Here is a 22,789-nt window from a genome sequence, read left to right as displayed (position 1 = left end):
AAATGGCTTCTCAAGGTCACAGTGGGATCAGTGGCAGAGCTGGTATCATACCAGGCTGCCTGGCTCACAGGCTGGCCAGGCCGAAATGTCCCTTTCAAGAGGTGGCAGGTGAGGGCGGAATGCCAGGAAGGCCTCATCCAGAGACCCGGGTTAAGGTCACAGCCTCCCCACCCCACGGGCCCCCTGTGAAGTGCCTGGGAGAACAGTTGCATTGGAAAGTTCCCTCAGTTCTTAACTGGAGGCTTGAGGTTTGGGAGTGGAAAGGGGCGGGATGAAGGAGGAAGAGTGGAGTGGGGGTGGGGGACAGGGGTTCATCCTCTAGGTCACTCATACCCCATCCCCCAATTAAAACACCAAATGCCCTCCTGTCATTTTGAGACTGCTTCTCCATTCCCCCGTGGTCAGTCTGACAGTTCCTCGCAGGAGGAAGATGAAGGCTGCTCCACAGGCACCTCCTGCCACAGCGCCCGTCCCATTGGAAGCAGTCCCCCACCCCAAGCACCTGACTTCCAGGCAGAGGGACTTGGTGGCAGGCATACAGAGGGCTGGGTGGCACTGAGGTGATGACTTCTGGGGGTGGGAGGGCTGTGAAGAAGGGGGGTGGGATTTCTATCTCAGGAGTCCTGTAGCCATCCCCCTACTGGCAACAGCAGGAATGGCATAGTAGGGGGCTCTGTGGCACCCCCTGTGTCTCCTGCCAGTGTCCAGATGGGCACCGGGGAAAATGCTGTTGAATGAATAGTTGTGTCCATCCTCCACCAGCCTCTTCACAATCACCAGTCTCCGCCCGCCCCCTCCAACACCCCTGTCCTTTAGAGACTACAAGGACTGAGTTATTCTTAGTAGGTTTCATTCATCGAAGCGTGACAAACGGTGTCCTGGGAGGAATGCCTACGCTCAGCCGAGAGCCAGAGGGGTGAGATGGGGTGCAAAGGCCCCATCTGAGGGGACAATCCAATGCCTTCAAGGAGCTCCAGACTGAAGGGAGACACAGCCCTGCCCTCAGGGAGCCCCGGTCTGAGGGGAGAATCTAATGCCTTCAAGGAGCCCCAGTCTGAGGGGAGACACAGCCCCATCCTCAGGGAGCTCCCTATGATGGAAGATACTACCTCCACACCCCATTCCCCTAGCCCTCAGTGAGATCCCAGTCTAAGGGAGAGATCCAATATCCTGCCTTCAAGGAACCTCTGGTCTCACAGCAGAAAATACCACGTCACCCCCGCTGGAAAAGATCTGGTGCCTACCCAAGGCAGAAACCGATATTCAAGATGAAAAAAGTGGCTGCCAGAGGGGTTTCCAGAAGCATATGCAACCACCACTGCCCCCCCATGTAGGGAGCATAAGGCTGGGCTCAGAGGGACACTCATCTTGGCACGCTTACTGAGAAACATGCAAAAACTACAAAGGTGCAATAGTGCAGACTGAGATCCTAGAAGATGAGGAAAAGGCTAAAGGCGCAGGCCAGGTGGGCTGGTCTAAATCAAGGTCTCAAACTCAAATGCCTTTGGGGACCTAGTGTGGCCACACTGGCCTTTGCCAATGGGGAGGGCAGCCCACATTGTCCGTAGAATATAAAAACCACAAACTTACTGAAGGTCAAAAAAACCTCACTAAAGATTAAACTTGGCCCAAGGCCATCAGTTTGCAACCCCCTGGGCATCAGGAAAAAAATTCCTGATAGCAGAGAGGTTGGAGCCTGGTTTGGATAAAGAAGCTGACAGCCAAGTTGCTCCCCTCAAGTGCTGGCCACCAGGCTTGGCTTCTGTGTCTTCAGGGCCTCCTCCCACCTTTCCTGGGATGGAAGACTTGAGCCACACTTCACCAGCTCCCTTGTGGCCAACAGGCCACAGCTGGTCGGCTGCCAGCACTCCAGTCTGCGGCGGGGGTATCACCTTTCTTCGCAGGAATGTAATTCCCCAGGCAGGGGAAGGAGCCTGTCCGGCTCCTTAAATGAGCTGATCTGGAAGTTCTAGCTGGGTGGTCTTCCCTGAGAGCCTTTACTTGTCTGAGCCTTCAGTGCAAAATGGGATACTATCGCCCGGGTGCCCTACCCACCCCCGCCCGGGACAGTTAACTTTCCAGTCGGCCTCAGCGACCATGTCTACGAGAGAGTCCTGCCCCCTCCCCACTCTCCCAGTCCCTTCCTGCAGAGATCTCAAAGACAGTAGGCTTACGGGAGGGGAGGGGCCGGCTTCCCCACTTCAGGCCTAGGGACGGGTCTCCAAGTCCTCCCCTCCCCCCACCCCAGGTTGGCAGGGAGGGGAGTCTCATAGCTCTCTCCTGGGACCAAGGGGGCAGTCCCGGAGGGCGGCAGGAAGCAGCGGGAGGAACCGACGCGCGCGCTACTGGGGACAGGGGACGGGGGACGGGTTCCGGGACCTGGGAGGGGCGGCCTAATTACGGCGCGTTGTCCCCGTGCCGCCGAGCGCCGCGGAGGAGAGCGGCGGTGGGTAATTAGAGCGCACTAGCCGTGCCCCTGCAATCCTGTAATTTCTCCGCGCGCTCCGGGTGTGTTGTAGGAGGTGAAGCGATGCGGGCTCGGCTCTGAGTCAGACTCTCGGAAGCCCGGGTAGGGACGCAGGGGACGAAAGAGGCCGCGGAGAAGTGACTCCTGCCGCGGGAGGCGCCGGCGCCTTCTCCTGGCAAGGAGTCACCCGTCCCGTGGCTGCTCGCACTGCTTCCCCACTTCCGCGGACAGAGTGGGGCGGGGCCTGGGGCGGGGCAGCGAGGGGGCTTGGCCCGGGCCTCCTCCCGCCTCCAGGGGGCGCTCCTCAGTCCTGCGGCTCTTCCCCAGGCTTCGAGTCCGGTGCCCTGCACCCAGCCATGTGGCTGGCGCCCCGCGCGCAGGTGGACCGAAAGAGATGCAGATGCAACGCGGTAACAGACCTAGGGCAGTGAGAGAAAAAAACACTCAGACACATCAGGAGGAAGTGGGGGCGCTTGTTCTAGCTGAGCCCTGAAATCAATTCTGGGGGAGCAGGGAGGAGCGAGCGGGGGGCCGAGGCTGGGAGGGGAGTTTATTTATTAGCCAGATTAGCCAGCATTAATGGGGGAGCGGTGGTGGCCGGCGGCGGCGGGGACATAGCTGGCATAGCTGGCATAGCGGCGGGGCCTCCCGCGGCGCGGGGCTCAGGCGGCTTCAAAGGGGCTTAAAGAGGCCCGTGGTGGCACTGCCACGGCCCCGCGGGGGAGGGCGTGGGCGCGGGCGGCGGGGGAGAAGGCGGCCATTGTGCACCGAGGGATTAGGGATCTGGCCTGGAAGGAATTTTAAACTGCTGCGAGCCGGCGCCCCAGGACTCCCCTCCTGCCCCTCCACTGCTCCAGGAGCAGGAGCGAGCTCAGATGTTTACCTGCATTTCCGTGTCTGGGGGGGTCCTCCCGCCCTCGGATTGGAGGCATCTAGGGTTGTCAGATTTGGCAAGTAACGATGCAGGACGTCCAGTTAAATTTGAATTTCAAATAAACAATGAATACGGTTTTTTTTTTTTTAGTATAAGTATACTCCATGTGTTGTATGGGATATACTTATACTAAAATATTATTCGTTGTTTATCTGAAATTCAGATTTAACTGGACGTCTTGTATTTGCTTTTCCAGCAGCCCTAGAGTCACCAAAATGTCTAATCTGTGTCTGCCACAGATTGGGGGCTCCCTAAAAATTCAGTGGGGCTGTGTGTGTCTACCCTCAGACTGTAGGTTTCCTGAAGCCCAATGCTGTGTTTCACCCTTCAGAATGGAGCTCTGATGGTAGAGTACGTGCCTCCATCAGAATAGGAGCTTCCTGAGGACGGAGCTCAATTTTCAGATTGGACCTTTGAGGTCAACGTCTGTGTCTTCATCACACTGGAGGTTCCTGAAGGGGTGTGTGTGTGTGTGTGTGTGTGTGTGCGCTTCCTTGAGGGCAAGTCTGTCTCCTCCTCCAAGCAGGTGGTGGCCCCTCCCCCTATTGGTGTAGTTTCCTGTCTACAGGGGGCGCTAGGGGCCCAGAGGACTGACCTACAGATGGATGGGTCTTGTTTCTTGGCACTCAGGGCTGCAGGTTCTCTAGGGTTGATGGACCTGGGGACTTGGGAGGTGGGGTCCCCATCCTGTGTGGCTCTTGACCTGGTCCTGGCCCCTGTCCGGGAGTTGAGGCCAGGCCTGCTTTGGCAGAAGCCGTGGCCAGCATGTGGGAGAATCTCTGAGTCTGGTTACCGACAGTTTTTGGCAGGAAGGGACAGTGTGGCCCTCGGTGCAGAATGGCCCTGCCCACCTCCTCTCTTTCCATAACCATTGCAGCCAAGCCTCTGTCCTCTATCAACCTCACAAACCCCATTACCCAGCCTTTGCCTGTGCTGTTCTCTGTGCCTCTCTTCTTGTCCTTGAGGACAGCTGAAGTCTCACCACAACTCCTGGATGTTCTGGCCTTCAGCAGGGTAGGTATGGCCAAGTAGGCTGCTTGTGCCTGGGGGTCTTGTGGTGAGAAGAGACATCCATACACTCCTTCCTTCCTCACCAACCTGGGCCACAGGGGCCAGAGAGGGGACAAAGGTGGGGGTGGGGAGAGATGGGAAGGTGGGGGGAGTGTAGGTGGAGGGGAAGCAAGAGGAAGTCATGGCCACCATCTCCTCCCCGCCGCCCCCCGCCACTGTAGCCCCTTCCCAAATCCCCTGTTCCACCCCCTCTCCCTCCCCCCGACCCCAGCCTCTGAACTCTTTTCCCTTGAAGCTGAGGGAAGCCGGGGAGAAGCCCTTTCCCACGACCACAGCCTCAGCCACCCCACCCCCTGCTTCTTCGGCCACAGCCACCTTAGCCTCTGCAGAGCACAGGCCTGGCCTGCTCCATCCCTACAGGGCCCCCTCCTTGAGCCAGGACGCCTGCTTCCTCGAGTGGCATCACCCCACTCCTCAGGCGACCCAGTCATCAGGTCAGCAATTAGCTACCGCATGAGGCCACCGAACGTCACAGCCCCTCCCCCCAGGCCAGCTGGCAGCCGGAGTGCTGGGGGGTGCCCCCCACACTTTGTAGTCAGTGCCAAGTCCTGGCAGGACCTCCCCCCAGCCTACTGAGCGCTGGGGTATTGAGCTCTTCATCTTGGGACCCTGCGCTCCTGGGGGCGGGAGAAGCCTCGCTGCTCCCTCCTCCCTCCATGTCACCCCATCCCATTGGGTGAGGACACTCCCACTGCCTGGGTGGGGCAATGCCAGCTCAAGGGCACCTCAGCCCAGAGCGAGTGGAGCGAGCGGGTCTGGGCCTGAGATTCAGGTGTCTCTGTCCCCAGTCATAGGCAGTTTTCACCAGGCTGTCACCTGGGGCCTGGGAATCTGTGCACTGAGGATGGTGGCAGTGACCTGGTAAGGGGGGAGCAATGGGCGGCCCTCTGCAGAGACCCAAACGTGCAGGGGGGCAGCCTCTTCCTGAATGCCCACGGGGGGCTCGCACACCTGCACCTGGGCACACTCACAGATCCAACCTGGGCAGTGTGTGTCCCACTGCAGCCATGTGCTCAGGTGTCCCTGGCAGGCAAACCCACCCACATGCCCAGACGACCCTTCCTGTGGCGTGCACACAAACCCACCGACATGCTCACAGGCAACAAGCTTACCACCACACCAAAACCCAAACCAGGACATGACAGAGGAGCCCAGCCCAGGAGGGTGGGATGAGAGACCACGCCCCCCTCCTCCATCCCACCCCTTGGGCTCGGTGTCTCCCTGGGGAAGGATGGGAAGGGTGTGTGGTGGGCAGGTGGGCAAGTGGGAGCAGCTGTGGTCTGAGTCTGGAGGTGGGGGCAGGGTATGGATTTCCAGAGAGAATAAAAAAGTTCCAACAAATTTAAAGAAAGGTGTGGAATCTTAGGCAGATCATCATTCCTTAGGGCCTCAGGGATTACATCTGTAAACCGGGGATATTAAGGACACCATTTAAACTTGGTTGGGAAGTCTAATGGAGGTAACTGGCTCAGAGCAGGTACCCAGCCCACATAACTATTGAGGAGACCCTCCCTATGTCCTGTGTCTGGGTGGTGGATTTGCCCACAAGAGCTGCCCTGAGGAGAGAAGCAGCCCTCATCCTGGGCCTTACCTGAGCAAGTGCTCACCGCTGGTTTTCTCCACTTGCTGGCGTTCAGCCCTGGCCAGGCGTTGGGGCTGATAGGGTGCTGCTCCGGATTGGCCTGGGGGCAGGGCCTGGGAGGGGCTGTCTGGCTGCCCCGCCCCTACCTGACTGGCCCAACAGGTAGCTGAGCGCTGGCTTCCAGCCCTGGGAGGGGATGAGTCAGTCAGCACCGCCCCATCCAGGCAAATGGGGCGCAGGGGACCGGAGCTTGGGTGGAGGGGCCTTCTAGGAACGTTCCTGGAAGAGGACCTGGGAACCACGCTGCTGCCTGGAGCCACCGCCTCAGCCTACTAGTCTGTACCCAGCTCAGCAAACACCCTCGTCCTTGCTTCTCACAGCGAGCCCTCCGCCCTCTGGATTCATGGGGCCGCCCCAGCTGGGAGCAGGGAGCCAGGCCTGAGGCCCTCGTGCTGCCTTGCCACCCTTCTCAGCCCTTCAGGAAGGCTGTCCAAGCCATGGCCACAGGGCCACAGGTACACACATGCTCTTGTTCACATGTCTGCAGCCACATAAGCACAACCAGAGACGTGTTCCCGCAAGCACACGCATACTCTCACTGCTCCCTCACACTTATACACACCCACATAAACACCCGACTTCATGCACACACTCGTGTACACGACACACAAACTTGCAGAGTCATAATCACTATTGTTGGTTGGATTGTGTCCCTCAAAAGATATGTTGACATCTTTGCCCCAGTACCCGTGAATGTGACTTTAGTTGGAAACAGGGTCTTTGTAGATGTAATCAAGATGATATCTAACTGGATTAGGGTGGGCCCCTAATCTAATGACTGGTGTCCTTTTAGGAGAGAGATTTGTAGACAAAGAGATACGAGGCACACAGGGAAGAAGGTCACGTGATGACGGAGGCAGAGTTTGGAGTGATGCAGCCACAAGCCAAGGAGCGCCAGGGATTGCCTGCAACCACCAGAAGCTGGGAAAGAGGCGTGGAACAGACTCTTCCTATAGCCTCCAGAAGGAACCAACCCTGCCGACACCTTGATTTTGGACTCTGGCCTCCTTAATTATGAGAGAATAAATTTCTGTTGTTTTAAGCCACCAGGTCTATGGTATAGTTTATTACGGCTGCCCTAGGAAATGAATACAATCATGAGCGTGCGCGCGCACACACACACACACACACACACACACACTCACTCACTCACACACTCACAGTGGCTCTAGGCGCAGGAATGAGGTTGGTGGAGTCCCTTTTAGGGGCTGCTCTGTCTCTGTCCTCCTTCCCCTGTGACTAGTCCAGTCGACACCAAAAGGCTCACGGCACCAGGCAGGAGCTCAATAATTTTTCATCTCTCCTTCCCTCCCTGGAGTTCTTATCAAGGCATCCCCCTCAAAATCTGTTCTCAAGAATGGGTAGCCATGGTTATGTGCACCAAAAGACGTGTCTAAGAAGGCTGCGGTTGCTTCAATGCCGTTAATTAAAAATTGGAAACAACCAAATGTCCATCAACAGCAGAACACATAAATGAATTGTGGCATAACTGTTCAATGGAAGGCTACTCAGCTACGAAAAAGGAAGAACTAGTGTTGCAGAAACAATGTGGATAACCCTCACAGACCTCATGTCCAATAAACTGGGTCAGACACAAAGAGTGCATGCTCTAGGAGTCCGTTTGCATGCGGTTCAAGAATAGGACAAGCCAATCTGTGGTGAAACAAGTCAGAATAGTGGTCACTTCTCTCCTGGAGGGGATGGTATTGGCTGGCAGGGGCTTGAGGGAGCGTCCTGGGGGGCTGAAATGCTCTATGCTGGATCTAGGTGGTGGTGACATGCCCGTACAAGCATGAACAAATTCACCAAGCTGTACCCCTAAGATTTGTGCAATTTGGTGCACAAATCTTACACCTCAATTAAAAAAAAGTAAATTAAAAAAACTGGGTCCCTGGGAAGTCAATGACCAGAAGCCACTGGAGAGCATCTTCTGGGGTGGGTGGCTGCAGAGCCTGCCTCGTCCCCATGTTGCACTGCTGTCCTTGGACCTGAGACCCCTTTTGTGGCTGACGTTCCAGGATATTTGTCGACTGTAAACTTTGAGCCGGGGGCTGCCTGGGGAGGCCCTGGTGTGTCTCAGCAGCTCTGGGTGGGAATGGGTGTGCAGAGGATCCCACTGCAATCTGTTTTCCCAATTTAAGACCAAATGTTATAATTTCTTTCACAAAAAGCCCGCACTGAAGCAGAGCTACCTTTTTATGCAGCTTTTGCTATCTGCCAGGCACATACTAAGTATCTTTGAGGGAGGTGGCCGTGTTGCCATTTCACAGGCAAGAAAACTGAGGCTATGAGCTGTTGAGGAAATTCCCAAAGTCACACAGGAAGCTCAACGGAGGGGATTTGGCATGATAGACCCAGCATACTGGGGCTCCCTGTGGGCAAAGCTGTGTCTCCTGGTCAGTGTGGGCTCTGGGGTTTCTCAATCCCTCTGCAGGAGGGATTTAGGGGAGGATCTTGTCTTGAACCCGACTCATAGCACAGGCACTGCTCTCCTGGCCACTCTGCTGCCCCTCACCGTGGCTCTGACCACCCTGCCTAGCTCAGGGCTCTGCCCATAGGTGTGCCATAGTTTGGGACCATGGATCTGGGGGGTGAGGGAAGAAGCAGGGTAGGGCGTGGATCAGAAGGACCTGTTCCTTTAGCGACTGTGCTGGAATCAGCTCTAGAATTTCCCACCCCTTCCACTGCTTCCTGGCCTGGCCCACTGGGTGGGAGTCAGGACCACCCAGCTAAGCCATGCCAGAGCCATGCTGAATGGAGAGCTGGACCCTGCCCCTTTCCAGGAGGACCAGCTGGGAGAGGGACTTCATTAAGGATGTATAGAAGGGCAGTGTGCAGGGTGGCCCTCAGCACGGCCCAGGACCAGGTGCTTGCCACCCACCCAGGCCTTGCTCGCAGGAGCTGGGTCATATGATGGTGCCGAGGAGGCAGGTGTAATAGGAGCTGACATCCTCCTTGGCCTGCCCTGTGACTATATTAAGTTCTGTGCCTGGTCTCCCCTCCACCCTATCCCCAGGACTTTCCCTCCCCCCCACCCCCCCGCAGGGGATCCTGCAGTGCAGACCAAGGAGTCCTTCCTCCCCTCCATCCCATTGTCCTAGGAAAGGGGCACAAGCTTAATGAGGTCACAGCCAGTGGGTGGGTAAGTGGAGGCAGTAAATTTAGGCCGTGGTGCTAATGAGCTATAGTGGGGAGAAGCTTGGGGGGAGGCTGCCTGTTCCTAAGGCCTTAGCACCCCTCACACTCAGCCATCCCCCCACAGCCCCCCTCCCGCCCCCACATCACCCAGGGCTCACAAGGGCACACACAGAACACACTCAGCAGCCGCTGAGACACGGTTTTCACTCTTGCAGGGCAACCACGCGGAGGTACCCTTGCACGTTTGCACCCCTGGGAGCTCATTACCACCCTTATAATCCTGTTCAGGCGTTCACGTTTGCACGCCCAACCATGCATGCTTGCAGCCCCATGACCTCACATGCACACCACCCACCCCCGTTCACCATTTTTCCGAAGCCCCCAGAAGCAGAGGAGCCCTGGGGCTGCAGGGGGGTCGGGGAATGCAGTCTGGAGGATGCAGGGCATTTGCACCCCCTGCCTAGACCTAAAGGCTCAGTCTCTTTCTCCCCCCACCCACAGTGGGACTCACCACCCCTGGGGTGAAAGGCCAGAAGCCCCAGGAAGCCCTGCCTTCTACCCAGGGTGAGGGCAGAGGGCAGGGCAGGGTTTATTAATAAACTCGCTCCTGACTGGGAAGGCCTGTACAGGAGGCCCAACCTCAAGCCAATCACAGCAGAACTTTCCAGGAATGTCACCCCCAAGCAAGCCTTCCTCTGACTCCAGGATTATTTCCCACCCCTGATTTCATCCTCTTGGTGTGTGGGGCTCCCGCCAGGCTGCCCTGGCTCTGCCCCACAGGCCCGCTGTCAGCCGGCAGCTGACATCTGCCTTGGCTGCCGCCCAGAGGTCACAGCATGTGGGCGATGGGACTGGGATTAGAACCGCTTCCTCTGTAACCCAGTCCTGCTACATCCTGCTCCCCCAAACCGAGGACCACTGAGCCCTCTGTGTTGGGAGCGCAGGAGGGCCTCTGCCTCGCTACCCACTCACGGCATCACGATGCTGCCCTGGACCCCCACTCCAAGTGGGGAGGGGCCCTTGAGGCAGAGACCCTGGGCTAGCTTCTTGGCCTTGTGACCTTGGGCAAGCAGAATGTGGCTTGTCTGTGGCTCACTGTCATCCTTTATAAAAGGAAGGTAAAAATGCCCTCCCAAAATTAGCTGTGAGGATGTGTGATGGCTGGTGTAAAACGATAAAGGGCTATACAAGAGTGTAGAGGAAACGGATTTTATGTCTTTGCCTCTGTCACTAATTCCATTCCCATCTCCATCACCACCATCACCGACACCTCCATCTCCTTCACACCGTCACTTCCTCTATCACAAAATCACTGCCATCGTCCTCAGCCTCATCACACCGCTCTCCTCGGCGACCCTTCCATCACAGCCACCACGTTAGCACCACTCCATTGCTCCAAGAACACTTATTCAATACCTACTGTGTTCAAAACCTTTTGGAAATTACTTCTGTCCAGGGTCCCACGCTTTGGGAATGGCCTATACCTCTCACTTCCTTTAAGCCCTGACACACAGCCCATCTCTGCCAGGAGCTGTTCCTTAATCTACCCTGCATTACTCAGATTTCTTCTGTACACTGTGGTTCAGCTTCACCTGTCCCCTCCCTGGTTGCTGTGTGTGTGTGTGTCTGTGTACTCACACCCACACTGTTTAAACTGGTTTCTAAACGCAACCTCCACCCAGATATCCTACACAGAGCATGGTGGCTCTGGGTCCCACTCCTGGCTCTGACACTTTCTAGCTGTGGGACCTGGGACAAGCCAGGTCTCTTTATCTTCCCAACTGTAAATTGGATTTAATAATCCCATGTCTCATAGAGTTGTGGTGAGGGGTGCCTGAGACGTTGTATATACAGCACTTAGAGCAAGTGTTCAATAAACACTAGTTACTGCTGTTGCTGTTATTATTAGTCCTTCCTCCTGCCAATGCTTGACGCAGGGCTTTGTGCTGTCAATGAAAATGAGTATATTACTGGATACACTCTGACTTTGCAATATGAGTATCTTGGGAGGGAAGGAAGAGTTGAACCTCTCTGAGAACTGTCTCCCCACCTGCTTCCAGAAGGTGCCTGAGACCTCTGGGGAAGGGGTGTGTGGTGGGTTGGGAAGGACCATGAGGGGAAGTTGGAACCAGGCAGAGCTGAGTTTGCATCCTGACTTCATGAGCGAAGCAACTATGGGCAAGTTGTCACTTATGCACCTCAAGCCTTAGTTTTCTCATCTGTAAAGTGGATCACCGCCCTGGCCACTGTGAGACTATCATCTCTGTCTGTCTCGAGCACAGCCGCCACAGACAGTTCTGGATGGGACTCAGGGCCAGTATACCCTTGGGGCTCAACCTTCCCATGCAGACAGTGGACAATCCCAGCAGAGCCTGCTTCCCTGAGTAGGTCGGCGAAGATGATGAGTGATAATGGGAAGTGTTCAGAAAAGTTCAACACCCTGGGAAAGTTCCAGGGACAGTCTTAATAATGATTGGCTCGAGTGAGGTCTAGCTTGGCCTGACCTGAAAAAACACACTGTGGTCTGATCTGGGTTCCTGGAGCAGGGTGGGGGCCAAAGGGGAGGAGGGCCAAGGGGTCCCTAACCGCAAGTTTGGGAAGGCCACTCTGTGCTCAGACTCCCACGTGCACCATGGTGTGATCCATAGGGGGCAGGAGGGGAAGGGCAGCTGGGACATGGCAGGACGGGGTGGGCCTGGGAAGCCTGCAGCCTTTTCTGGGGTCCCTGGTATATTGATATCCATACAGCTGCAGCCACCTGAGGATTGCCCCCGCCCTGGCCATGAACCCCCAGGGAATAAACAGGGACAGCAGCCAGCTGACTGGTGTGTACTCCTGGTCCCTACAATGTAAACTCCCAGGACATATTTATGTTCTGTGGGCCTGGCCCCAGTCCCCTGCCCAGCTCAGAGGGGTCACACCACACCAGACATCACACATACGGGCTAGCTGGATGTCTCCACAAGGTGGGAGAGGGGCTGGGGAAACCAGGGGGCGTAGCAGGGGACAGGGACCAAAGACAGCTGGAGCTGGGTGGCCAGAGGGAGAGTTGCAGAGGGGGAAGGGTGAGGAAGCAATATCGCGGAGTCCAGCAGAGTCCTGTTCCTAGAACTGCAGGTCAGAATCCTAGCATAGCCCTGGCCTGGCTGGTGACCTAGGTCACTCTGTGGTCTTCCAGGGCCAGTCTTGGCCTCGGACTCCGGGGTCATGGAGCCTAGGGCTCTGCCCAACCCACAACTGGCCTGAGAACGGGACTGCTATACCTTTCTTTGGTTCACCTTTTCCCTACCCTCTGCCGGGCACTGTGCCAAATCTCTTGTGTGTTATCTCACTTAAGCCTTACCACCTGCCGGGGGGCGGGGTGGGGGGCAGGAGCTACTGCTGCCCTCATGACCCTGTGGAGGCTCATAGGGGTAAGTAAGTGACCTGAGGTGATGAAGCCTGGAAGTGTCCAGGCTGGGGTTGGGACCTGGATCTGTGACCAGAGTATCTCTGCTCTTAAGAGCCATGCGTGGCAGGCTACTGCCCTTGAGGGCAAAGTGATGCCAGTCACATAGAATCCAGGGCTCTCGAGTCCTGGGTCAACTTTCTTCCCACTAGACCAGAAACACAGTGGTGAGGAGACACAGCCCCGCCCTCAGGGAGCCCCAGTCCCGATCCCAGGGAGCACCAGTTGGAAGGGAAGCCCCTGACCTCGGGAAATTACTGACTGGCCACAGCACTGGGGAGGCAGGTGGAGCCAGAGGGCTTCATACAGCTGGAGTCAGCGTGGGAAAGCTTCCTGAAGGAGGGGGCTGGCAGCCCCTTTAGGAAGGAGGAGTTGGGCAAGTGATGGGCAGCTTTTGGTGGCCCTGGAGACAAGAGCTGCATTCCCACACTACCCTGATTAGGAAACAAGGCTCATCTCTGCTCCCTGCACTGCCCCGCTTCCCTGGGTAGCACTACCATGCAGGCCCCGCCCTGCCCGCCTGGGAGGGGCAGGAGGAACACGGCCATGTGACAAGCATTCAGCTGGGAGCCGTGCATGTCTCAGGAATGACACCCAGGGAAGACTATTTTAATCTGGGAAGTTGCCTGTTCCTCCTGCCCACCCCAAAATAACCAGGCTCCCAAAGGAGCCTGCAACATCGTGGGCTGCCACCAGCCTAATGGAGCACTCCAGCCCCTGCACCTCCACTGTGGCCAGCCTCCCTCCTCGGTTGGAACCCTCGCCTGCTGGGGCTGTATTTCCTCCCTCAGACTGGGGCTTCCTCAGGGCAGAAGCTCTGTCATCAGACTAGGAGCTCCTGGAATGCAAATGTTGTATCTCCCCACTCAGACTGGAAGCACCTCAGAACATCCAGGCCCTGGAGCCTGCCTCCCTGGAGCCTGCGCCTCTGTCTGTCAGGTGGGTTCTAGGAAGCCTTTTTCTCCTGAGCTGTATTAGGGAGAACGCCCCTGTGATGAAGAAACCAGGTTTCCCTCCCCCATTGGCCACAAGTGCTCCTGGCCAGTGGGCTCACTTGGGGCCTAGGCCATGCGTGGCAGGTCCAGGCTTCCCTGCTGCTGGCCTCATGGCGTCCTGACAGGAGGGCTCACGTGTCTCAGCACCAGCCAGCCACCTGCTGCCTCCTGCCTCCCAGAATAGGAAAGCGCTGGCCTTCTCCCATTACCCGCTGCGCGCCCCACTGCCCTTGTCCTCGGAATGGGGTTCTCACTTCTCTCTGTGCTCTTCCAAGGTGGATGTTGAGGGAGTTGATCCCACAGCCCTGACTGTTCTCAAAGCTGAATGACTGGATATGGTCAAAGCAGGGGTTGCTCTGGTCCTGAGCTGGGTACCAAATGGGGAGGGTGTCCACTAACTTCAGGGCTCCTTGTAAGGAACCAGTGTCCATTGGTCCTATTAAGAGTACCCCCCAGGGGCTTCCCTGGTGGCACAGCGGTTAGGAGTCTGCCTGCCGGTGTGGGGGACACAGGTTCAAGCCCTGTTCCGGGAGGATCCCACATGCCGTGGAGCAACTAAGCCCATGCGCCACAACTACCAAGCCTGTGCTCTAGAGCCCGTGAGCCACAACTGCTGAGCCCGTGTGCCACAACTACCGAAGCCCGCGCCCCTAGAGCCCGTGCTCCGCAACAAGAGAAGCCACCGCAATGAGAAGCCCGTGTACCGCAAGAAAGAGTAGCCCCCGCTCACCACAGCTCGAGGAAGCCCGTGCGCAGCAACGAAGACCCAATGTGACCAAAAACAAATAATAAAATAAAATAAATAAACTTGTTAAAAAAAAAAAAGAGTACCCTCCACCTTCTCTCCTCCCCAACATCCAACAAGACCCCTGGCATGGATTAGGGGCTGGGCACGATGCTGTTGACCTAAGTAATATCATTAACTACTGCTTGTTGAAGACTGAGAAACTGAGGTTCAGAGTTTGAGAAGACAGCTCCTCTCGACAGCCTCCCCTCCATTCATTTCACAAATAACCATTTTTATTTTTTTACTTTTTGTGGTACTCGGGCCTCTCATTGCTGCGGCCTCTCCCGCTGCGGAGCACAGGCTCCGGACGCACAGGCTCAGCGGCCATGGCTCACGGGCCCAGCCGCTCCGCGGCATGTGGGATCTTCCCGGACCGGGGCACGAACCCGCATCCCCTGCATCGGCAGGCAGACTCCCAACCACTGCGCCACCAGGGAAGCCACCACAAATAACCATTTTTAACTGAGCACTTACTATGTCCCAGGCATTGTTCCCCATTAGTTACTATGTTTTAATCCTCACAACATCCTACTGAGAGGAGAATAGTTGTACCATTTAAGTGTAGAGGGAATGAGCCTCAGAAAGGTTGAGTGAATTGCCTAAGGTCACACAGCAAGAAAGTGGTAGCATTGGTATTCAAATTCAGGTTGGTACAATGTTTCCTTTTTCTTTTTTCAGTTTTTGGGGGGATATTTTATTGTGGAAAACTTTAAACATTCAGACAGGTAGAGAGAACAGTACAATGACCCTGCAAGCACCCATTACCAAGATAGAACAATGAACATTTTGCCAGGTTTGCTTCTTGCTTTGGGGAGCTGAAATATTTGAAAGTAAATTATTGACATTATGACATGTCACCTGTAATCACTTCGGAATGCATCGCTCAAAAATTAACCCAATTTTCTATATAAACTAGAAGCCATTCTCACGCTGAACACAACAAACAATTTCCTGTAATTATCTAATACACAGATCATGTTCAACTCCCCCAAATTGAACACGATCTTCGCTGGATCTTATCACTCGACCGCACTGCCGCCGAGTGGTGGGTGGACAGGGTTTGGAGAGATCTTTGTCAGCCTCTGTCCATTAGTTTCACTTGGGGACACAGATCCTTCCTTCTCTTTTCCCTGTCGCTGGGGGCAAGGTTTCTAGGTAGGAGTATAACAGGAGCCCAAGGGAACTTGGTGGGTGGTGGAAGCTTTGAGGAGGTTCAGGGGACCTCTGTCTGTGTCTCCTGGGGTGGGGACCATGGAGTGAAGTGGGTACCCTGAGGAGTTGAGAGAAGCCATGAGCTGGCAGTAGGGAACCTCAGCAGGGGCTCTGGTGCAGTCGCCCTCCTGCCAGGGGATGGGCTGTCCCAACCCACTGGGGCCTTGGGCCTGGGAGCCCCTCCCATACAGGGTCCCCTGTCCATCCTGGGCCCTCAGATCAAACAGCCCACCAGCCCTCCAGCCAAAACAGGAGCTGGAGGAAGGTCAACTTATCGGCCTCCCCTGCTCCCTCATCCTGCGGGCCTGTCTGTGGGCACTATCAGTGTCTGTGGTGAGGGAAGGGGTTGATGGGACAGGGGGCAAGGCCACCCCCGAGGTCCATTCCTTCATGGAGAGGATGCTTTTTAGCAGGATTCTGGGAGAGCCTGGGCCTCACAGGTGGCAACGAAGGGGCCTGCCAGCCAGTGACCATTTGGGACACAGGTCTCTAAGTTCCCTTGCTGCTCCGTGCCTGTCCTATCCTTAGTCCTTTGGGGGGTGGGGATGGGAAGGACTCTTACCTACGGCAGGAGAGGATGACCTCTGGGTCTTTACTCCCTGGATGAGGATGGAGGTGTTCAAGCTGAGTCAGACCACCCTGAAGGGACAGGGGCTGCGTTTCTCTGCTCAGTCTGGGGGCTGCCAGAGGACAGGGGCTCTATTTCCCCCCCTGGAGTAGAATATTCCAGAGGGCAGGGCTATGTCTCCCCCATCAGACTGGGTTCCCTGAGGCTGGGTCAACACTGACCTTCCCTCATCATCGTTAGCTCTAGGGGCCCCAGAGTAAAGCCATCTCTGAGGACCCCCAGCTCCTCATTGCTCAGGAACCTGGGTAGGGTGGAGAAATAAGCTGGCTTCCACTTGCTAGCAGTGAGCAAAAGTAGAATGGCCTGGGTTATAGACCATTCCTGGTGGGTTATAGAATCTGCTTCCTTTGATGGTTTTGGGTGTGACCTCCCCTTGTCGGGGCAGGGGATGGAAGAGAGGTCTCCCCTGGAGCTCCTGCTTCCATCTCTAGAGCACCCCAGCTACCTGTCTTGTGAGACATTACCAGGCTATGGGGATTCAGGGTGGGGGGAGGGAGACTCAGGAGCCAGGAGTTGGATCCCAAGGGGCCCTCGGCAGGCTCTTGAGGGAGCCCCTTCCCCTGCCTCCCCTGGCCCAGCCGGGACTTGCTGGGCAGGAGCAGGAGAGAGAGGGCTCAGCCTTGGGTGGGCCTCAGGGGATGGGGGAGGACCAGCTCCTGGGAAAACATGGACCAAGGCTGCCAGATAAGTTGAGGGCGGTGAGGAGAGGGGTGGGTGGGATGGGGAGGGGCCTTCAGGGGTTCCCCAAGGGCCAAAGCTCTGAGGCCACAGGTCCACCTTCTTCAACCTGGACCCAGGAATTGGTCCCAGGAGGGTCTCCTTTAAGGAGGCTGCTCGATCGCAGCTCCCCCTTCTCGCTTCTCTCCCAGACCCCTGTGTCCGTGCAGCCTCACCCCAGTGCTCAACTCCCGACAGTGCCCAGGCCTGTCTCCCCAGCAGCCCAGACATTGCATATAGATCCTCTTGGTCTCTCCCAAAACGCCTGCCAGTGGGCCTTGCATACAGCAGGCACTTAGTGAAGCCAGCTGGCTGATGGCTCCAAACTGAATTCTTTGATTACAGCTCTAGTTTGTCCTGAGCCAAGTGGTCAGAGAAGTGACCTTTTATCAGCACTTCCTTCCTCAGGAAGACCCCACCCCACCCTGCGCCTCTGTCTGTCAGGTCCAATCACCTTGTTCCTTTGGGTGGTCACTCGGTGGTGCACGAATACTGTTGGAGAGGCTGATGCTCAGATCCCCATCCTGGGGTTTGAGAGGGGAAAGGACCCCCAGTCTGAGGGGGGGACACAGCCTTGTCCTCAGGGAGCCCAGTCTGAGGGGACACACAGCCCTGCCTCAGGGAGCTGTAGTCTAAGGGGGGAGGCATAGCCCCTACCTTAGGGGAGACCTGTCCCTTCAGCTCCTACTCACCATCAAAGCACTGAGGGTGGGGGAGAAGGAGGGCTAGCGGCCAAGGGCTCCCACGTTGACTCTCTCCAAGTTCCTGACAGATTTCTGCTCTCAGCCAGGGCCTGGGTGAGGTGAACTCCCTCCAGAGACCCTCGTGGGCTTATTTTCACCACTCAGAGCTAATGGTAGGAATGCCCACTGCCTCTTTAACCCTTGGAGATGTTCTGTGGAAGAAGGAAGCCCCACGTCCAGCATACACAGGCGCTTTCCATTCATGAATTTTTCCTACCCATTATATCAGGTGAATCTCACACTGCCACATGTCCTAATGCAGCCCCATTTTATAGATGAGGAAACTGAGACTCAGAAACTTGAAAGGATGCCCGAAGCCCCATCGCTAGGAAGTGACAGAGGCCCGGGTCAGCTTGGCTTCAAATTGTATGTTCTTTTCAGGACTTGAGCTTAGAAGGGGGTGGCCCCTCTGTTCACCTCCAACCCCCCACACCTCAGCTTATACGGTCCACTGGGGAGTGTGGATTGGCTGTGCGATTTCTGGAGGTCTGAGTCTTGGGGCCTTTGGGGAAATGCCCTGTGGATCCTTGGGGAGACCGCAGCGAGGGGTGTGAAGCTGGGCAGGAGAGGGAGGAAGAGGGAACTTAATGAGCCACCATTGTGCAATGGGTAAGGGCTGCCTGGAGGAACAAAGGAAGCAATCTCAGTAAATAGCAGCAGCCTCTGTGACCAAGCAGACTCTGCAAACACGGACAGGCTCTGCAAACCACAGCAGGCTCTGCAAACACTGACAGGCTCTGCAAACCACAGCAGGTTCTGCAAATGCTGACAGGCTCTGCAAACACTGACAGGCTCTGTGTTAAGGGGCCCCACAATGGCAAGGGGAATGAGGAACATTATGGAGGAGAAGACCCTGGGGTCCAGAGATGCTAAGGGAAGTTGCCACTTACCTTAGATGTGAAGGCAGGTGCTTGGTTCCCAGCAGTGGCTCAGCCTCTGTGAGGGAGCCCCAGAGGGAGACACCCAACCCTTCTCCCCTCCTCCACAGCCCTCTCCAGTGCCTCTGCCCAGTGCCCACCCACTTAGCAGGCTGCAGAGGTGCCAGGGCAGGAGGACTACGACTGGGGGAGTCCATGGAGGACACGGCGGGAGGGTCCCCCAGGTGGAAGTCGGGCCAGCTGGGGGATGGGGTAGTCTGGTCCCAGGCTGCCATGGGGCAGGCTGGAAGCCCCGTGTGCCTTTGCCCACGGCCCCTCTGATCTCCTGAGTGTCTCAGCCTTGGGAGCAGGGGAGGGAGTGGTGGGAGCAGTAAATTTTTCCAAATGGAAAATGATGAAATCTTTCTGGAAAGCTGACTTTTCCAGGCTCTGGTGGGTACGGCTGACAAGGGGAAACCTGAGCCCTGTGGGCAGGCAGGGGGTCCGGCAGCAGGGGATCAGAGGCGTCTCTCTATGACAGAGTCCTGGGAAGCCACTCCAGAGCTAAGGAGGGCCTGCTGCCTGGGGGCTGCCTTGGTGGGGGCGGGAAGTGGGCAGCTGAGTTATGCTTCAGTCCTTGGCCCTCTACAGTCTATGCCCAGCCCAGCAACTAGAGTGATGCTGTGACAAAGTCAGTTCCTGTCTCTCCTCAGAGTCAAGGCCAAAGTCCTTCCTGTGACCTACATGGCCCCATGTCATCCTGCTCTGCTACCACTCTGCCCCCCCACTCACTCTGCTCTAGCTCCCTATTCCTCAGATTGCTGGACACACTCCTGCCTCAGGGCCTTTGCACTGCCTGTTCCCTCTGCCTGGATGCTTCTCCCCTCAGACATGCACACCCCCTCACTTCCTTAGGCCTTTGAATTTCACCTTCTCAGTGAGGTTTTCCTGACCACCTATTTAATGCTGCAGTCTGCCCTTCCCACTCCAGCACCTATACCCTCCCTTCTATATTACTATGCTTTATTTTTCTCCAAATAACCTCAAATTATTTCTTCTAATATATTTGTAGTGGGTGGAAGAGTGGTCCTGCAAAAGATATGTCCATGTCCAAACCCCTGGAACCTGTGAATATGACTATAGTGGGTTGAATAGTGCCCGCCCCCCCCCCCACCAACTTGAGGTCCACCTGGAACCTCAGAATGTGACCTGATTTGGAAATAGGGTCTTTGCAGACGTGCTTAAGTTAAGGTTCTTGAGATAAGATCATCCTGGATTTGGGGTGGACCCTAAATCCAATACTAGTGTCCTTAAAAGAAGAGGAAAAGAAAGAGACATGGGGGAGGTAGCCACTTAAAGATGGAGGTGGGGCTTCCCTGGTGGCACAGTGGGTAAGAATCCGCCTGCCAATGCAGGAGACTCGGGTTCGAGCCCTGGTCCAGGAAGATTCCCACATGCCGCGGAGCCACTAACCCCGTGCACCACAGCTACTGAGCCTGTGCTCCAGAGCCCGCAAGCCACAACTATTGAGCCCAGAGTGCTGCAACTACTGAAGCCTCGCATCTAGAGCCCGTGCTCCGCAACAAGAGAAGCCACTGCAATGAGAAGCCTGAGCACCGCAATGAAGAGTAGCCCCTGCTCGCCGCAACTAGAGAAAGTCCGTGTGCAGCAACAAAGACCCAGCACAGCCAAAAATAAATAAATAAGTAAATATTTTAAAAAAAAAAAAAAAAAAAAAAGATGGAGGTGGTCATTGGAGGGATGCTGCCACAAGCCAAGCAACTCCAAAGATCGCCAGGAACCACCAGAAGCTGGAAGAGGCGTGATTCTCCCCTCTTGGAGCCTGTGAAGGGAGCGTGGCCCTGCCAACACCTTGATTTCAGACTCTTAGCTTCCAGAACTGTGTGGGAATAAATTTGCGGTGTTTTAAGCCACCAAGTTTGGGGTAATTTGTTATGGCAGCCACAGGAAATGAATGCGGCACTCTGTAATTTACTTATTTATTTTGTTTATTATCTATAAACATGCTCCCTCGCCTCAAATCTGGACTCCAGGAAGACAGGGATTTTGTTTATTTTGCTCACTGATAGAGCCCCAGTGACTAGCACGGCACATGGCACACAGCCGGCGCTCAGTAAATAGCCGTCAGATGGCTGCATAAGTAAGTTAGATGAAAGCCAGGAGGGTAGGGGTGGGAGTCGGGGGTCTTCAGGGACCGACTTGGCTGCCCAATGCCTGGGACTGCTGAGACCACCTACTGTGCAAAAGACCCCTGGAAGAAGAGGAAAGGGGGATCTGGAGTCCTCCGGGACTAGACCCCCAGGTCATCGAGATAAGCAGAGCCTTCCCTGTCCCCACGATTCAGCCTCCCCGAGCTTGGTCCCTGCCAGAGCCTTCGTGGGGTCAGTTTCTGCAAGGAGCAGGTGCCCTCCCCCCACATCCTGTCACAAAGAGACCCACCCCCCAAACCAACTTCAGACACCTCAACAGCTGGTACAGAGGGGCCCAAGCCCTCCCCACCTTCCTGTGCAGCCTCGACCCCAGCCCTTCCTCCTGCAGACCAGGTCTCCTGGGCCACCATGGACAGAGCACTGGGGAAAGTCATGGTCTGGGGGCTGATGGGAGAGAGTCTTGGGGGCAGGGGTGGGACCTCATCCATCTCTAAGTGCCCAAGTCTCCATCAGGCCACTTGAGCTCTGATCTGACTTTCCTGACTCTGGTGAAACTCGGCCCCGCTGCGATGGATTAAAGATGGTCAGAGCTTCTTTGCTTCTCCTGCCATCAAGAGGTAGAGTCTAGGGGCTTCCCTGGTGGCGCAGTGGTTGAGAATCTGCCTGCTGATGCAGGGGACACGGGTTCGAGCCCTGGTCTGGGAAGATCCCACATGCCGCGGAGCAACTAGGCCCGTGAGCCACAACTACTGAGCCTGCGCATCTGGAGCCTGTGCTCCTCAACAAGAGAGGCCGCGACAGTGAGAGGCCCGCGCACCGCGATGAAGAGTGGCCCCCACTCGCCGCAATTGGAGAAAGCCCTCGCACAGAAACGAAGACCCAACACAGCCAAAAATAAATAAATAAATTTAAAAAAAAAAAAAAAAAAAAAAGGTAGAGTCTACTTTCCCTCCCCTTGAATCTGGCTTGGCCTTGTGACTTGCTTTGATGGAAAAAATGCAGCAGAAGTGAAATGGTGTCTGTTCCAAGCTTAGCCCTTGAAGGGCCTAGTGGTTCCCCTCCCTTCTTCTCTCCCTTTCCTCTCTCTCCCTCCTTCCCACTCAGTTCCCACCATACTGGAGGGAAGTCTAGGCTGTTCTCCGGGAGAGAGAGGCCCTGGAGGATGAGACACTAAGTGAGGAGAGTGGAGGCCCAGCAGATGGCGTGGAGGCCTAAGGTTTGTGAGCGAGGCCACTTGGACCTTCCAGCTGAATGCAGCTGATCCAATGACCTAATCCCAGGTGAGACTTGCAGGACAGCCAGGACAAACTCCAGAAATGTGAGAAATGAAGAAACCGTTGTTGTTTTAGTCTCTACTATGTTGGGGAATGGTTTGTTTGCAGCCATAAAAACCTTAGAGGGCTGTGTCTCAGAGGTCCCTCTCACTCCAGCATGGTAGGATTCTGGACACCCTAGGGGGTGTGGAGAGAAACATATCTCAGACTCCATAGACACAAGGTCTTGAGCTGGAAGGACTTCGCCAATTCTAGAATGCTGAACATCCAGGGAGGCCATGCCCACCCGTTCCTCAGCTCCTCTCCACATCACCTCCCATTGGAAAGCTTCCCTCCAAGCTCACGGGCCTTGGTCCAGTTCCAGCCCAGGACTCTAGGGTGTGGGCAGAGGGTAGGGGCAAAGCCAGAAAAAAGGCCTGGCGTAACTGGCAGTCTCCCCCGTCTCTGTGTGCCCCCCACCAAGGTTGCATGCTGGAATGGCCAGGCATAAGATCTTGTGCATCTCCCTGCCTCCAGGATGGGCATGTCCTGGCTGAGAACCTCTTTCTATTCTCCAGAGGGTGACCACGAGGTCCCCCCACCCCAGGATCCAAACCCCCAAGCCCTAGCTCAGTGGGGGAATCTCCACGTGACCTTGAGCAATTTATCATCCTGCAATTTCTTCCAGGAAGACTGGAAACTTCCTCAGGGCTGGCTCTCCCATCT

At 55.9% G+C, this 22,789-nt stretch overlaps 1 protein-coding gene across 1 annotated transcript; it reads right to left on the bottom strand.

The window, feature by feature from the left end:
* On the bottom strand, positions 1-18,935 carry LOC116762166. The gene is given in 5 exon segments (XM_032648916.1): positions 1-2,543; positions 2,546-2,639; positions 4,236-4,499; positions 6,064-6,303; positions 18,805-18,935. Coding segments are annotated over 5 exon segments (879 nt in total). The 3' UTR covers positions 1-2,393.
* Between the last annotated feature and the right edge of the window lie 3,854 nt (positions 18,936-22,789).

This window comes from Phocoena sinus, chromosome 11, assembly GCF_008692025.1.
Source record: "Phocoena sinus isolate mPhoSin1 chromosome 11, mPhoSin1.pri, whole genome shotgun sequence".
NCBI lineage: Eukaryota > Metazoa > Chordata > Mammalia > Artiodactyla > Phocoenidae > Phocoena > Phocoena sinus.
This window is presented reverse-complemented; position numbering and strand designations above follow the sequence as displayed.